Here is an 18,359-nt window from a genome sequence, read left to right as displayed (position 1 = left end):
AGCCACCCAGGCACCCCATCTTCGGTTTCCATCAAACCCTGAAAACTGCATCCCTGCTCTAGGCTCCCACCAGGGTTTATAGCAAGCCCCCTTCACTAAGCTTCTGTCAATGGGCTTCCGCTCCTTGCAGCACCCAAAAGTTTAACTAAGACACTCCCCTACATTCAGCCAGTCTGCTGTCAGGCTCCCCCTTCCTGGATGCCTAGATGGTAAAAGTCTATTTTCGTTTTACATTACTGACTCTGGAATATAAATTAGGTAGCCCTTGGAGAAAACAGGCCAATAAAAACAATATCCCAGAGCCCCTGGGTGGCTCAGTAGGTTAAGCCTCCAACTTGATTTTGGCTCAGGTCATGATCTCAGGGCCATGAGACTGAGCCCCGCATCCAGCTCCATACTGGGCATGAGCCTGCTTAAGATTCTCTTTCTCGGGGCGCCTGGGTGGCTCAGTCATTAAGCATCTGCCTTCGGCTCAGGTCATGATCCCAGGGTCCTGGGATCGAGCCCCACGTCAGGCTCCCTGCTCAGCGGAGAGCCTGCTTCTCCCTCTCCCTCTGCCTGCCGCTCTGCCAATTTGTGCTCTCTATCTCTCTGTCAAATAAATAAATAAAATCTTAAAAAAAAAAAAAAAATTCTTTCTCCTTCTGTCCCTCTCCTCTAAAAAAAAATTAATTAAAAATAATAAATATATAAATTGATATCCTAAATCTGTCTTTTTAGTAAGTTGTTTTAAAACTTACTCAAAGGTGGGGCCCCTGGGTGACACAGTCAGTTGAGCATCCGACTCTTGGTTTCAGCTGAGTCCATGATCTCAGGGTCATGGGATCAAGCCCCGTGTCAGGCTCCACGCTCAGCGTGGAGTGTACTAGTGTTTTTGTCTCCCTCTTCCCTCCTCTCTCTCTCTAAATAAATAAATAAATAAACAAACAAAACTTATTCAATGGTAACTGTGGTTTGACCATGAGGCCTGGTGTTCCCTTAATAACAGGAATAAGCCAAAATCAGCCATCCACAAATCAGGCACAGGAAACAGTAAGATGATGATGCATAGGGGCGCCTGGGTGGCTCAGATGGTTAAGCGTCTGCCTTTGGCTCAGGTCATGATCCCGGGGTCCTGGGACCAAGCCCCGCATCGGGCTCCCTGCTCAGCAGGAAGCCTGCTTCTCCCTCTCCCACTCCCCCTGCTTGTGTTCCCTCTCTCGCTGTGTCTCTCTCTGTCAAATAAATAAATAGAATCTTTAAAAAAAAAAAAAAAAAAAAGATGATGATGCATAGATGAAAGCAATGTTTGCAAAACATGGGTACCACTCTCTGAGTGAAATGTTTTTAGGTGGTCCTTGCAGTCAGCACTAGGTAACACAGTGAGAAGTTGATCTCTTCCAATGTTTCCCTTGTATTAAAGAGACAGTCTCAGTTTAGGGTTAGCCAGTCACTTCTTTAATACTTTTTTTTCCCTTAAGATTTTAATGTAATCTCTACATTCAACATGGGCTCGAACTCACGACCCCAAGATCAAGAGCTGAATGCTCTTCCAACTGAGCCAGTCACTTCTTTAATACTTTCTAATGTTTTTTCTTTTAACAGCAAAGGAACAGACTTCAGACTCAAAGCTACACAAATATCAGAATCTAGTTAAGACTTTAACAACATTGTTTTGTTTTCATCTTATTTTTATCATTTTGTTTTCTCAGCACAAGTGACAGGTCCTCCATTAATGATAATGATATAGATTATTTTTAAATAAATTTAAGTTAAAAATCAAGTTAGAGAAAAATATTAAGTAAATAATAGCACAGATAATACTAAATAAAGCTAGAATCATCACACTGGATGGAAGAACGATAGAAATTTGGAAAACACTGGGTTAAATCATTGGCAAGAGACTATCAAAATCTGTTAAATGACTAAGCCAGCCACCTTCCTGGGTAACAATTTGAACAGAAGTGACTCTTCCTTACATATGCAGACAGCAGTAGGCCCTGACACATGCGGGCCTACTTGCCTGGTAGAAGAGGCCCTGGGATTAATTTGTCCAATCATACTTAGGGATACTGAGAGTAAGAAAGAGATCAGTCTTAGGGCGCCTGGCTGGCTCATGGCTCAGTCTGTGGAGCATGCGCCTCTTGATCTTGAGGGTCATGAGTCGGGCATATGCCCATGTCGGGCATAGAGCTTACTTTAAAAAAGAGAGATCAGTCTTGTCAAAAAAAAAAAAAAAAAAAAAAAAAGCAAGCAAGCTTTTAGGCTGTGTGTTCTTGCAGCTGTTGTGGAAGTCTCTAGGGCAGCTAAAATGACAACCTACACTGTTTCCACTTCCTACAAGAGCTTCAAAGACTACTGAAGAGGGCGCCTGGGTGGCTCAGTCGTTAAGCGTCTGCCTTCGGCTCAGGTCATGATCCCAGGGTCCTGGGATCGAGTCCCACATCGGGCTCCCCGCTCTGCGGGAAGCCTGCTTCTCCCTCTCCCACTCCCCCTGCTTGTGTTCCTGCTCTCGCTATGTCTCTCTCTGTCAAGAAAATAAATAAAATCTTTAAAAAAAAAAAAAAAAAAACAAAGACTACTGAAGATATTGCTCCAATTTAGAAAAAAAGACTGAATACAACATAGCTCCATCTTTGCTTAAAAATTTTTTTTTTAAAGATTTTATTTATTTATTTAATTGACAGAGAGAGAGAGAGAGAGACAGCAAGAGAGGGAACACAAGCAGGGGGAGTGGGAGAGGGAGAAGCAGGCTTCCCGCCGAGCAGGGAGCCCAATGCGGGGCTCGATCCCAGGACCCTAGGGTCATGACCTGAGCTGAAGGTAGTCGCTTAACCGACTGAGCCACCCAGGTGCCCCTTTGCTTAAAATTCTAAATGCTCTGGAATAGGAGCCTTGCTTTTACCAAGAATACAAATTGTAGGTGAAACATTCCTTCAGTCAACAAATTTTGTTAAATACCTACTACTCGCAAGATGACTGGGAGGGATTAAATTTAAAAAGGAATGATGCCTCCTAACCAATTACCTCACAGCCTACATTTGCCCCCTTTTAAACTATTTCCCTCAGAATATTCAGAGCTATGTTTTTAAACTGCAAGCCTGATCACCTCACTCTCCTGGTTAAATCTCTTCACTGCTTCCCGCTATCTTTAAAACAAATTTCAAAATTCTTAAAATGGCTTACAAAGCTGAGTCTGTCTACCACAGTAGCCTCATCTCAACCAACCTCTGTATTGCCAACACATAAGCCTTTTCTTAGGTCCTCAGGTGGAGCAAGCTCCTTTTTACACGCTCCCTCCATCATTGCCTGACTAACCTCTGCTCTTCTTTCATGTTCAAAGTAAGATGTCACTTCCATAGGGAACTTTTTCTTGTCTTGTCCCCGATGCTCAGATGCCCACATTGTATGCACTCATGGGAACCTACATTTTTCCTTCAAAGCTCTTAACACAGGGCACCTGGGTGGCTCAGTCAGTCAAGCACCTGCCTTTGGCTCAGGTCATGAAACCGGGGTCCTGGGACAGAGCACTGCGTCAGGCTTCCTGCTCTTCTTCCTCTCCCTCTGCCGCCCCCTAACTGTGTGTGTGTGTGTGTGTGTGTGTGTGTGTGCTCTTAACACAACTGTAATGACTATGTGTACCATTATTTTTAAGAAATCTGTTGAAACTACAATCTCCTTGAAAGCAGAAATCATGTCTCTGCTTTGCTGTTTGGTACTCACTCATTCCCTGAATCTACATTGTGCCTAGCGCATACTGGGCCCTCAATAAATAAGGTGAATGAAGAAAGGAATACAGAAATGAACAAACCATATAGGGGAAAAAAAAGTCTTCTAGAAATTGAGTAGTCTATCAGGAAAATGAGAGATGCATACATACAAAGTGACTACAACACAACAGTAAGTTCAAAGAACCAATGATTAGTGATGGCTTCATACTATTAAGTTGTTGTTTTTTTTTTTAAGATTTTATTTATTTATTTGACAGAGAGAGGCACAGCGAGAGAGGGAACACAAGCAGGGGGAGTGGGAGAGGGAGAAGCAGGCTTCCCGCTGAGCAGGGAGCCCGACGTGGGGCTCGATCCCAGGACCCTGAGATCATGACCTGAGCCGAAGGCAGACGCTTAACGACTGAGCCACCCAGGCGCCCCTTCATACTATTAAGTTTTTAAAAAATCTTTTCCACTAATTTTTTAAAGCTTTCTTTTTTTTCCCAAGTTTTATTTATTTAAGTAATCTCTACACCCAATGGGGGGCTCGAACTCACAACCCTGAGATCAAGAGTCGCATGCTCTTCCAACTGAGCCAGCCAGGCACCCCTCAACTAATTTTTTTTTTAAGGAGACTCTGCTCCACGCTCAGCATGGCACCCAATGCAGGGCTCAAACTCATGACCCCGAGATCAAGACTTGAGTTAAGACCAAGAGTCAGACGTTCAACCAACTGAGCCACCAAGGTGCCCCAACTAATTTTTTAAATAACAAACAGTGCAAGCCATGGTTAAAGAATAATAATTAAAAAAAAAAAAATCTGAACAGTTCATACGGGCATAACATGAAAAGCATTAGTCTCTTAAACCTGACCTATGCTCTCACCATGCTCTACTCTATGTATTCTTTTAGGAATTTTCTGTGCATAAAAATCATTCTTTTAAGTCTAAAATGCTTTAGAATGTATAGGTCTAAGTCAGACCTTTTTAAATGGTCATAATAATTAAAAAAAAAAAAGAAAACAGGTTATACCAAGTGACTTTTCTAAAGAAGGACAAGATAATCTTCACTCACCAAGATGCCCTGCCACTCCTCAGGGAAAACAGGACATGACTTGCAGGGCTAACAATGCCCAACAGAAGGCTCAGAATAAATACCACATTGGATTGAGGACTTGGGAGCATTTACTAATTAACTATAGCAGAATAATTACCTGGAGTTGTCCAGGCACCAAAGGGAAACGTCTTAACTCACTAAAAAGTCACTATCATTCAGGAAACACAGCTAGGAAGTATGTTACACCTCACCCAGACTATAGCAAGACTGGAAGCCAGTAAGACAGATTAGAACAAAAGATCGTGTGCCAGGAAAGTAAATAAAAATATGTATGTGCATTCTAGGGGCACCTGAGTGGCTCAGTCATGAAGCATCTGCCTTCGGCTCGGGTCATGATCTCAGGGTCCTGGGATCGAGCCCCATGTCGGGCTCCCTGCTCAGCGGGAGGCCTGCTTCTCCCTCTCCCACTCCCCCTGCTTGTGTTCCCTCTCTCGCTGTCTTTCTCTCTGTCAGATAAATAAATAAAATCTTTAAAAAAAAAAAAAAAAAAGTATGTGCATTCTAAAAACTATGAGAATATTTTTCCTTTGAAACGTCTCTACTTTACAATTGCTGACCTAGCAATTCCTGTATTCTTTTTTTTTTTTTTTTTAAAGATTTTATTTATTTATTTGACGGAGAGAGACACAGCGAGAGAGGGAATACAAGCAGGGGGAGTGGGAGAGGGAGAAGCAGGCTTCCCGCCGAGCAGGGAGCCCGATGTGGGGCTCGATCCCAGGACCTGGAATCATGACCTGAGCCGAAGGCAGACGCTTAACGACTGAGCCACCCAGGCGCCCCAATTCCTGTATTCTACACAAATTTATGACGTGCCATACCTGACCATCACTTCCACCCTGATTGTCCCCCTAGCCACTAAAAACATTTTTAAATTAATAATAATGGTAGAAAAAAGCATTGGGGCTCAGCAAGTCATGTCAGAGTACAAAATCTGTAAAGAACCACATAGCACAAGACAATAATTTTAGCAAAAGGAAAATGAATAAAGTAGGTGTTCTAGTAAGGTCAGGCGTGGTTTTCAAACACTAAAAATATAATACCTAAACTTACCAATTTATGAATAATGAGAAGCACTCTGAAGATGTTTCAACTAATGAGCTTTCTGAAAAGTTATTCTAAACCTGGACAATGAAAATATAATTTCAACCCACCACAATTTCACAGTTAATCACCCATACAGTACTGTCCACTTCTACCCTAAACAATATTCAGCAAGAGCTGAGGTTACAGGCAGCTTCCAACAGTTGTAAAATGCTAAAACCTTGGCAGTACAAATAATGCTGTACAAAGATAGTGATGCTGCTAATTCTGAACTCAGTGAAGAGCTGGGCTCTCAGTGGCAATGCCTGTGTTCTAATCCCAGATCGACAACTTACCAGCTGTAACTCTGAGCAATTTAATCTCTGGCCTTTAGTTTACTACTATGATCACAATAATCTTACTACCTAATAGGACAGTTAGCATACAAACAAGCACTCAATTAATGCTGACAGTTGTTGAACTTCTGGCTGGTGGGCAAGCACTACCTACCAAGCATAAGCTTTTCATTTACCAGCTAATGAATGTCTGAATTCAAGGAACAATACTGGTTTAGGGGTACTAATATATTTAAACACAAAAGCCTGGGCTGTCCCAAAGTTTGGAGGTCAAAAGTGCTGAAGTCAAGGACAGTTGGTACCCTCTCTTTTCCTGTTCCTGCCAGTTGATATTAATTGCCTTGAAATTTTTTTTTTAAAGATTTATTTATTTGAGAGAAAGAGAATGAGAGAGAGAAAGAGAGAGCACATGAGGGGGGGGAGGGTCGGAGGGAGAAGCAGACTCCCCGCTGAGCAGGGAGCCAGATTCAGGGCTAGATCCTGGGACTCCAGGATCATGACCAGAGCTGAAGGCAGTCGCTTAACCAACTGAGCCACCCAGGCGCCCCTAATTGCTTGAAATTCTTAAAGGAAGCTTCTTCTAATACTCGCCCCATGAACTATAACAAAAGCTACATAATTCTGGCTTCAGTTTTGACAATACAACCTGTCACTTCTAGTTAACATATCCTAATGTTTAGCAACGTGAAATGGACAAGATTTTTCTTACTGAGTAGTTCAAAACACTGTTATTTCTAAATGACTTATGGGACACCAAAGGCATTTTCTTTGGTCCTCAAGAACAATTTTAGAAATCCAATTATTCTCAAAAATACTGAGTCTTCGGGGCACCTAGATGGTGCAGTCAGCTAAGCATCAGACTCTTGATTTCAGCTCAGGTCATGATCTCTAGGTCCTGGAATCGAGCCTGAGTCAGGCTCCATATGCAGAGTCTGCTTGGGTTTCTTTTTTCTCCCTCTCCCTCTGCTTCTCCCCCCCCCCCCCACCATGCCCCTTCCTCCAAGCACATGAGTGCTCTCTCTCAAATAGATAAATAAATCTTTAAAAAAAAGGTACTGAATCTGGTGGGTAAGGGATGGGCTAGATGGGTGATGGGTATTCAGGAGGGGACTTGTTATGATGAGCACTGAGTGTTTGTTGTATGTAAGTGATGAATCACTGAGTACTACTCCTGAAACCAGTATTGCACTGCATGTTAGCTAACTAGAATTTAAATTAAAAAAAGAAAAGTACTGAATCTTTTTAGTTTAAAGGAGGGGGGCACCTGGTTGCTCAGTAGGAGGAGCACACGACTCGATCTTGGGGTCGATCTCGGGGTCGTGAGTTCTAGCCCCACGATGAGTGAAGAGATTACTTAAATAAATAAAACTTAAAAAAAAAAAAGTCTGCCGGTAGCTGCTGCCGCAGAGAGTCATAATAAGCTAGAAACTGTGAACCCTGGCTGGATTCAGTTCCTACCCTCAATCATCCTTATTTCATCCCTGCCCTCTGAAAATATATACTGGAGGGTATGGTAACATACACCATGGGGAAATGGAAGTAAGAGTCCTATCTCTGCCACTCACCACCTGTGTGACCTTTGGCAAGTCAGTGTCTTCAGCTTAAAGTGAGGAATTTTCTAGCAGTGGTTAAGAGGGTGAGCTTGGGACACTGGGGTTAGGATCCTAGCTCCATCAAATGTTAGCTGAATGACCTTAGGCAAATTAGACAATATCAACAAAGCCCCATTTTTCTCATCTGTGGGGAGAAAAGGAGGGGGACGATTTGCAGGACTGGAAAAAAACTACTTCATGAGAATGTGTGAATATTAAATAAGATAAGCCATACGAAGGGCCAATCACAGAGAATAACATAATAATTGGTCTATATACATTAGCTATTATTTCCCACCTCACAGGTTGTTGCTAGAATCAAATGAGATGTGAGTAAAGCATCATACAAATTTTAAAAGCAGGACCAACTGTGCCAGAAATAAAGTTGCCCCCTCCTCCAAAAAAGTTGAATGATCTCAGCCATGTGGAGAAACCTCCATTTAGTAACATTTACACTATAAGCTCGAGGTCTAGTTTGGCAAAAACCATTGACCTTGAAGCCTTCCTCACTGTTGACTAAGACAGACCAACTATCTATGAGGAGAGAGAGGAATTGCAAAAAGGACCACTGCCCAATTACAGAACATCCTGGTTACTGAAAAGGTGTTTCTCCCTGACTCAAATCTGTTGATTTTTCACAGCCGGGTAGCAGGATGACATCAAGGTCTGAAAGCCTGAGAGTTGAGGTAAGCGTTAACGAGGGGGATCCACTTAGCAAGCACAAGGGAAGCTGCAGAGAAAACCAGAGAAGCTGCAGAGAGGAAAAGCCCTGCAGCAGCCCTGCATGCCCCTCTGACAAGAGCTAACACGGTCTCTTCACCGCTATTTTGGGCCCACGACCCCCCCACCCCGCCTCCCACGTGCGCCCAGAGCAGCTGTTTCTCCACCAAAGAGCTCTGGATTGGGAGCCTCGAATAGGGCCTGCTCCTCACTCGATCTGGGTGACCTTGCATAAGCCCCTTCCCCTCTTTGGACCTGTTTCTCCATGTGCACCGAGCACAGCTTGTCAGACGACCCCCTAGGCCCGGTTCTCCTAAGTAAAAAGTCTTTAGCGAGGAATTTTCCCTCAAGCAGAGTGTCGCACCCTCGTGCCGGAGCCAGCTTTCACCTGGCTTGGGATCCACCTGAAATCCTGGGTCTTCCTTAGTGCGGCATTAACAACGCAGCCTGCGGGCAGCGCACGTCTCAGCGAGAGTGTGTCTCACACGGCCTGCACGTCGGGCCAGCTCTGCTGACCAGACGCTGCCTGGACCGCGCCGCTGCCACCGCTGGGCTCAGGAAGGCCCGGCCAGCGCTTACGCGAGGCCCGGGGCTGCGGCCTAGAGGCGCGCGCGGTCCGCCCCCCGCGCCTGCCAGCTCCGCGCCCGCCCCCTCAGCGCCCCTCCTGGACCTTCGCCTCGGCCTCAGCAGCTCTCGACGCGTCCGGCCGACAAGAGGCTGGCCCCAGGCACTCACCGTAAATGGGCCGGAGGCGCCTGTCGTTAGGGTCCTGCACATGGCCCCGCGTCGCCATGATGACAAGCGCAGAACCGCAGTGCGCACGCGCGGGGCAGGCCCTCGGGAAGGGGCTGTTAAAGGGCCAGCGCCGATCCCGCTCTTCTATCGCGATAGTCGCGGGGCTGCGACTGAACGTTCCTGCGCGGAAAGGGAAGCCCTCCGGCCCGCGGACCCCTACCCGTACCGCAGTGGCTTCTTCAATAGGAAACTTTCCTCCTTTGGCCAGATGGAATCAACCTGGGTGAAAAAGACGGCTGTTGGTATTGAAATCCCTTCCGAGTCACGTACTGGGTAGTGAGGAAAGGAGGGGAGAAACTCTTGGTCAAAGTTGGGGCTCGGCTGCTCCTGCTTATCGTATTTATCCTGTGTCCGAGGGAGGACCAGTTAGACTTGTCTGTGACCAATTGTTGAGGAACCAGGAACTCCTCTGGGAGACTGACCCAAGGGACAAGTGGGGAAAAGGGGTCTGTCCGATCTGGGGTGCCTGACTGGCTCAATGGGTAGAGCATGAGAGTCTTGATCTTGGGGTTGATGAGTTCAAGCCCCACCTAGGGCACAGAGCTTACTTAAAAAGGGGGCGGGAGGGGGGGGAAGGATGCTGATCAACGGTAAAAATAAGCCTGAAAAGTTCAAGATCCCTTCACCCCTCGCCTGGGGCTCAACCAGCTAAGAAGCATCCTAGATTAATAGTAATGCAGTCAGGGGCGCGTGCGTGGCTCACTCGTTGAGCGTCTGCCTTCGGCTCAGGTCATGATCCCAGAGCCCTGGGATAGAGCCCCAAATGGGGCTCCCTGCTTGCCGGGAAGCCTGCTTCTCCCTCTCCCACTCCCCCTGCTTGTGTTCCCTCTCTCGCAGTCTCTCTCTCTGTCAAATAAATAAAATCTTAGAAAAAAAAAAATAGTAATGCAGTCAGTTTGTCAATTATACCCCAGTAAAACTGGAGGGAAAAAGTAAATCAATTCATACAACACATAGTTATTGAATGCCTATTATGTGCCATGCTTTGTTTTTAGGCACGGAGGCTCCATCAATAAATAGACAAAGTTTTCATGGAGCTTTACTTGTAGTGGGAGAGACAAAGAAAATAGATAGCATATTAGGTGGTGATAAATGATTCTGAGAAAAGTAAAACAGGGACTGGAGAGTGCAGGAGGGAGGCAATTTTATATGTATAATGGGGTCAGGGAAAGCCTAGCTGAAAAAGTGTAATTGTTGAAGACTTGAAGAGGGAGGGAGCCACTTAGGTGTGCCAGGCTCAGGAGAGTCATAACCTAAGGTAAGGCCACACTAGTCACTATGATTCAAACTCAGGTCTTTCTGAGTAGAGAACCAGAGTCATGCCCTGCACTACAGTGTCCCCAGTGTCATCCTTGACCAGCTGGGGTTGATCCATTCTACTGATGTTCCTTCCCTCTCCGTTTCTGGGCTTTTTAGTGTCCAAGGAAATGATTCTCCAACTTTAGTGCACATCAGAATCCCTTGGGAAACTTGATAAACATGAGTTTCCTGGATCCTACTCCCAGACATGCTAATTCAATCTGAGGACCCTCTGAAAAATACTAATTTGTCTCACATCAGGCTCCTTGCTCAGCGGGGAGCCTGCTACTCCCTCTGCCTGCCACTCTCCCTGCTTGTGCGCTCTTTCTCTCTGACAAATAAATAAAATCTTTAAAAAAAAAAAAAGGAAAGAAAGAAAAATACTAATTAAAGCATCTAGATCAAAAGTTTTTATTTACTTTTGTTTTTAAAGATTTTGTTTATTTATTTGTCAGAGAGAGAGGGAGAGTGCGGCAGGCAGAGGGAGAAGCAGGCTTCCCGCTGAGCAGGGAACCCGATGTGGGACTCGATCCCAGGACCCCAGGATCACGACCGGAGCCGAAGGCAGACGCTTAACCAACTGAGCCAGCCAGGCGCCCCTATTTACTTTTTTATTAAGATTTTATTTAAAAAAAAAAAGATATTATTTTTAAGTAATCTCTATACCCAGTATGGGGCTTGAACTTAATAACTCTGAGATCAAGAGTCACATGCTCAAAAAAAAAAGAAAAGAAAAAATGGGGCACATGGGTGGCTCAGTTGGTTAAGCGGCTTCCTTCACCTCAGGTCACGATCCCAAGGTCCTGGGATCAAGCCCCGCATCTGGCTCTCTGCTCTGTGGGGAGTCTGCTTCTCCCTCTCCCTCTGCCGCTCCCCCTGCTTGTGCTCCCGCATGCTCTCTCTCTCTGTCTCTCTCTCTCTCTCTGTGTCAAATGGATGAATAAAATCTTAAAAAAAAAAAAAAAGACCCCTGAAACAAATAATACATTATATGTTCATTTTAAAAAAAAGTCGCATGCTCTACCGACTGAACCAGCCAGGCACCCATCAAAAGTCTTTAGAATCTACCATAACAGCAAGTTAACAATTGCTATTAAAATTTTTTTTAAATGCCTAGAAAAAAACTAGTGATGATAGTAATAATAATCATAGTGTGCATCAGTGAGCACTTACATGCCAGAGACTGTGCTAAGCTCTTTTACATACATCTTCTCATTTCACTCTTACAAACTGGTGGAATGGGCACCATTTCGATCTTCATCTTAAAATGAAAATTTTGAAACAGAGAGATATCAGGTAACTTGCCCAACATCACACAGTAAGTCTGTGGTAAAATTTGTGGTGGTCTCACTCCCAAATCCACACCCTGGAATTATTGACCAGTTTCCAAAGAGTTAAGTATAGAAAAGAAAAACTTCGCAGTTGAGAAACCTATAAGAACCACCTTAACTAAGTGATCAAAGTTAACGGTACCAGTAATGATTCATGTTCATAACATGTACCCCAACATGAGATGATGAGAAAGGAGCTTTGCTTCTGTAGTATTTTTCCAGAAAAGCCATAATCCCAGAGTAATCAGGAGGAAAACGTTAAACAAATCCAATTTGAGTGACATTCTACATAATGTCTGACCAGTACTCTTCAAAACTGTCAAGGTCATGAAAAATAAGGAAACAGAGAAACTGTCATAGACCAGAGGAACCTAAGGAGACATGCCAACTAAAGTAATGTGGTATCCTGGTTGGGATCCTGGGACAGAAAAAGGGCATTGTGGAAAAACAGTTGAAATTCAAATAAGGTCTAGAGTTTAGTTAATAGTGTTGTACTAATGTTGGCCTCTTGGTTTTGATAAATGTACACGTAAGATGTTAACATTGAAGAAAACTGGGTGATGGGCAGCTGGGTGGCTCAGTCCATTAAACATCCCACTCTTGGTTCAGGCTCAGGTCATGATCGCAGGGTCATGAGATCGAGCCCCAGGTCAGGCTCTGCCCTCAGCACAAGTTAGCTTGAGATTCTTTCCCTCTCCCTCCCCCTCTGCTCCCCCTACCCCCCCCCCCCCGCGCGTGAATGGTGCACGCTGTCTCTCTCTAAAATAAGTTAATAAAATCTTAAAAAAAAAAAAAAACTGGGTGAGGAGTATATGTAAACTTTACCCTCTTTTCAACTTTTCTGTAAATCTAAAATTACTCACAAAAAAAAAAAGATTTTTTTTCTTCTTTTAAGTAATCTCTTTTTTTAAGTCCCCCCAAGGTGGGGCTCGAACTCATGACCCTGAAATCAAGTGTCACATGCTCTACTGACTGAGCCGGCCAGGTGCCCCACAAAATAAAATAAAAGATTTTTAAATGCATAATTTTTAATACTTGGGGAGAGCTATTTTTTTTTAAACCAAATGTATTAGAAACTCTCAGCCCAACTCCATCCCAAGGCTAGCTAAAGGAGAAAATTCCAGTAGCAAGTGCAAGGAGAAATTCTTACAGAGAATGGGAGGGTCTCCAACAAAGATATAATCTGTGATGCTCATGGAAAATCATTCCTAAGGCTGAGGAGGCTTTAAAATACCCCAGATAGGGGTGCCTGGCTCTTTCAGTCAGTGCAGCGTGCAACTCTTGATCTCCCGGTTATAAATTCAAGCCCCATGTTGGGTGTAGAGATTACTTAAAAGTAAAAATCTTTGGGGCAGGGTGCCTGGGTGGCTCAGTCGGTTAAGCGACTGCCTTTGGCTCAGGTCATGATCCTGGAGTCCCGGAATCGAGTCCCATGTCCCGCTCCCTGCTCATCAGAGAGCCTGCTTCTCCCTCTGACCATCCCCCCTTCTCATGCTCTCTCTCTCTCTCAAATAAATAAATAAAATCTTTAAAAAAAAAAAATCTTTAGGGCACCTGGGGGGCTCAGTCAATTGGGCATCTGACTCTTGGTTTCAGCTCAGGTTGTGATCTCAGGATCATGGGATCCCTCCCCATGTCGGGCTCGGCATTCAGCGCGGAGTCTGCTTAAAATTCTCTCTCCTCCTCTCCCCCTGCTCCTCCCCCAACTCGCTCTCTCACTCTCTAAATAAATAAATAAATAAATAAATAAATAAAATCTTTTAAAAAAAATTCTTTAAAAAAAAAATAAAATAAAATATCCCAGAAAAAGAGGTTGGCATTACAGGGAAATGGTATTCTTCTAGGTCAGTGGTTCTCAAAGTGTGGTCCTTAGTTAGCAACATCAGCATCACCTGGGAAGGTGTTAGAAATGCAAATTTTTAGGCACTGCCCCAGACCTACTGAAGAGAAACTCTAGGAATGGGGCCTAGCAATCTATATTGTTACAAATCGATTCTCTGGTGATTTGGATTCAGACAAAAGTTGGATTCTTTGGCTGGTTATTTTTTTTTTTTAAGATTGATTTGTTTGAGAGAGAGTGTGAGTGCAGGGGGGAAGGGCAGAGGGAGAGAGAGAATCTCAAACAGACTCTATGCCAAGTGCGGAGCCCAACACAGGGCTCAATCTCATGACCCCAAGATCATGACCTGAGCTGAAATCAAGAATTGGATGCTTGGGATGCCTGGGTGGCTCAGTCGTTAAGCGTCTGCCTTCGGCTCAGGTCATGATCCCAGGGTCCTGGAATCAAGTCCCGCTTCAGGCTCCTTGCTCAGCAGGGAGCCTGCATCTCCCTCTGCCTGCCTCTCTCTCTCTGACAAATAAATAAATAAAATATTTTAAAAAAAAAGTTAGATGCTTAACCGACTGAGCCACTCAGGTGTACCTGGATTCTTTGACTTTAGATCAGAGGTAGGCAAACTATGACCTGTCGGTCAAATCTAGCTTTCTACCAGTTTTCTTCAAACCTGTAAGCTAAGAATGGTTTTTATATGTTTTAATGGCTGGGGAAAAAATCAAAACAAGACTCTTTCATGACATGTGAAAATTACATAAATTCAAAGGTCAATGTCCATAAATAACATTTTATATAACACAGTACACCTATTTATTTATGCATTGTCTATAGCTGCTTTGGTGCTACAAAAGCAGAGTTGAGTAGTTGCAACAGAGACCCAGCAGTGTGGCCCACGAGCCTACAACACTTACTGTCTGGTCCTTTACAGAAAAAGTTTGTCAACCCTGATCTGGGATAATGAGAGAAATTTAAATACTCCCAGGATACAATGTCAGATAAAATACAATGCAGTATTTGGGAGTACTTACAGCAAATGGTATTCACTATTTGTCTGAAATTCACGTTTAACCAGATGTCTTGTATTTTTATTTGCTAAATCTGGCAGCCCTATCCCAAGGAGAACTCCGTGCTCCCCAAATCATGCTAACCAACAAGAATGAAGGGCAAGAGCCTAGGTAAACTGACCCCAGGATTACTCTGAGACAATTTGGCCAGGTATGACCAAGCCAAGGTTGGACTTGGAGAGGAGAGAGGGGGGAGGAGGGCTGGGGCTCATCTTTGGCGCAAATGAAATAGCTGGTGAGTCACCTGCGTTTTAAGAATTTCCCAGAATGGAAAAACACAGCACCTTCAAGTAGGGGCGCATATGAGGCTCCTGGCCAGGACTGTGGTTAGTGAGATACATTCTCAGGTTACCTTTGTTGGTCTGGCCCCAGAAGAACGCTGACAGGCTCAGCACTGTTCCCTGAACTTGGCAAAGCCCGGACGTTGTGGACCTCCTTAACAGAGGCCTCTAGATCCTTGAGTCACTGTTGTTGTGGAGTACTTTCCCTCCACCCCAAAAGCCTTTTTGGCATCCAAGTAAGATGAATTGGCCTTTCTCTTTTCCCATCCCTGCCCCTCGTCCTCAGTGCCTAAGGCTGAAGCAGTGACCTGGCTCTGGGCCTGTCCTTACCTGCTTCTGGGATGCAGCCTCCACACCCTTTGGTAGACCTGAATCATTTCAGGTGACAAAGGAGATGACCTCAAGGGAGCCAAAAGCCCATGCTTCTTGCTGTACAATTTGGAACTCAAGAATTTTTAGAGCTGACATTATGGAGAAATGCTTCGCATACAGCAGGTACTCATTCAATGGTAGTTTCTGTTTTCTTGGCTTAGAACAAGGGGGTACGCCCTTCATTCTTGTCCTGTTTGGTGTCAGATTTGCTCTGGTGAGAAACTCTCTCACTCAAGGGCAGTGAAGCACATGAGTACGCTGTGCCTGAAGAGTTAGCTGGGCGACATGAGATAGGGGGCTGTATTACTTGAATGTACTGATTGTGAGTGTCTCCACCCAATGACTTTTCTAGTTTTTCTTTTCCAACTTGATGGATATTTTTTTAAGTTTATTTATTTATTTATTTATTTTAGTAATCCCTACACCCAACATGGGACTGGAACTCACGACCCCAGGATCAAGCGTCACATGCTCTCCTGACTAAGCCAGCCAGGTCCCCCTTGATGAATAGGTTTCAATACCTAGTCCTAATCCTTCACAGAATAAAAGTGATATATTTCACTGTTCTCCCAGTTGATTTCCTGCACTTTGACAGAATGAACAGCAGCTCTGGCTCTGAAATCAAACAGGCTTACGTCCAAACAGCCTAAAGAAGGCCGAAAGTACAAAGTAGGCACAGAATTAAAGGTAGAGTTCAAGGCAAAGAAACACAAAACTGGGAAATAAGAGTTTGAAGAATCAGGATCATGGTCTTGGTTTGGCCAGTAATTCCCAGTATGATCCTGGGCCTCACTCATTTTCCTCTCGGAGGTCTCCTCCACCCCAGCACTTCCAGTTCAGTCCACCAGGTGGCGCAGGAATGCCAAATTACCCAGGCCACTTTCCAAATTCAGAAGGGATGGATCTCATTGTAATTATTATTATTATTTTATTTTTTATGTTTTTAAAAAATATTTTATGTATTTATTTGACAGAGAGAGGCACACCGAGAGAGGGAACACAAGCAGGGGGAGCGGGAGAGGCAGACTTCCCGTGGAGCGGGGCTCGATCTCAGGACCCTGGGATCATAACCTGAGCCTAAGGCAGATGCTTAATGACTGAGCTACCCAGGAACCCCTATTATTATTATTTTTTTTTTTTTTAAAGTAAGCTCTATGCCCAAGATGGGCATGACCAAGAGATCAAGTGTGGCATGACCCTGAGATCAAGAGTGGCATGCTCTACCGACTGAGCCAGCCAGGTGCCCTTATAAGCTATATTTTTTATTTAAAAAATGCTCAAATATTTCAAGATCTGTAAAAGAGAATACCCGTGCATACATTTCACACAGATCTAACAAATATTAACATTTTGCAAGCATAAACTTGATACCACATGTACATTTCTTTATCTCTCCCCCTCCCTACCTCTCCATAGATAACCACTATTATGCTATTGGCTGGTATTTTTCCTTCCATGTCTTAATATTTTTATTGCATATGTATGTATCTATAAATAACATGATAGTTTCGCTTTCTTTAAAATTTTGATAAATGTTATCATACTATTCATATGCTTCTGTAAGTTGTTCTTTTCACTTAATATTTGAATAAATATTCTTTAATTGCTCCTCACAAAGGTTGTATCAGTTTGCATTCTCATAACCAATGTGCAGAAATGCCAGTTTCCCTCGCCACACAGAGTGCTCTCAATCTTTTGTATCTTTGACAATCTCACAGTGAAAAATGATATCTCAGTGTGATTCTAATTCATGTTTCTCAGGTTATGAATGATATTTACCCTATTTTCGTCTGTTTAAGACCAATTTGTAATGCATTTTCTTTTATCAATCTGGTCATGTCCCTTTTTCATTTTTTTCAGATTGTTAGTCTTTTGTTATTAATTGACATCCTCCTTTATATATTAAGGAAATGAGCCTTTATTTATTTATTTTTTTAAGATTCTATTTATTTATTTGTCAGAGAGGGAGAGAGACTGCACAAGTAGGGGGAGCTGCAGGCAGAGGTAGAAACAGGCTCCCCACTGAGCAGCGAGCCCGATGCGGGACTCGATCCCTAGACCCTGGGATCATGACCTGAGCCGAAGGCAGACACTTAACTGACTGAGCCACTTAGGCGTCCCAGAAATGAACCTTTAGCCATAAACAGGTGTTTCAATTTTTTTTTCCAGTGTATTGTTTGCCTTTTCATTTTGGGGATATGGGTTTTTTTGCAATGAAGAAATGTTTTATATTTTGCAGCCTTTCCTCACTCCAATATTATTTTAAAATTACTTTGAGTTCTCCTAAGTATTTTGATCTATTTGGAATTTATTTCAGTGTGAATAATTAAGTAGGGTTCCAATTTTATCTTTTCCAGTTGCTCCAAACCTCATTTATGGAATAATCCATCTTTTTCACAAAGGACACAATGCCATCTTTATCATACATTAAATTTCCATATGCAGTTCTGTCTAATCATGGAACAGTTTACAGGCTCCTTTCAAGGGCAGGTCAAAGCTGGGGGTCACAAATAAGGAATTTGCCAAGCTAGCTGGACTTCGTGTTCTGAGTCTAGACTTTTCTCTATACAGCCTTTGAGCTGCTGAACTCAGAGCCCTGTCAGCTGCATTTGGCGGCTTGTATGCCAAGAAGTTGGTCCTCAATTTAAAATGAAGGAGCTTCTGGGAAATGGTGCTACTGTGTGGTCAATTTTCTGGTAAGATAAGGCATAAGAGATAAGAGATTAAAACTAGTCAGGAGGGGCGCCTGGGTGGCTCAGTTGGTTGAGTGATCAGGTCATGGTCCCGGGGTCCTGGGATCGAGCCCCATGTCCGGCTCCCTGCTCGGCGGGAAGCCTGCTTCTCCCTCTCCCCCTGCTTGTGTTTCCTCTCTCCCTGTCTCTCTCTTTCT

General features: G+C 43.9%; 1 protein-coding gene across 3 annotated transcripts in view; it reads right to left on the bottom strand.

Moving 5' to 3' along the window:
- NAA25 (N-alpha-acetyltransferase 25, NatB auxiliary subunit) overlaps positions 1-9,343 on the bottom strand; it is a 73,311-nt gene extending 63,968 nt beyond the window's left edge. For 2 of the 3 annotated variants that reach the window (XM_036076628.2, XM_036076629.2), the window contains exon 1: positions 9,229-9,343. In XM_036076628.2, coding sequence (XP_035932521.1) covers positions 9,229-9,286 — 58 coding nt within the window. In that variant the 5' untranslated portion in view covers positions 9,287-9,343. Of the gene's footprint in view, positions 1-8,881; positions 9,025-9,228 lie in introns of those variants that run through there. The other variant, XM_078060953.1, reaches the window with a different exon arrangement.
- Positions 9,344-18,359: the final 9,016 nt, after the last annotated feature.

The sequence above is a fragment of the Halichoerus grypus genome, chromosome 13, assembly GCF_964656455.1.
Source record: "Halichoerus grypus chromosome 13, mHalGry1.hap1.1, whole genome shotgun sequence".
Classification (NCBI taxonomy): domain Eukaryota; kingdom Metazoa; phylum Chordata; class Mammalia; order Carnivora; family Phocidae; genus Halichoerus; species Halichoerus grypus.
This window is presented reverse-complemented; position numbering and strand designations above follow the sequence as displayed.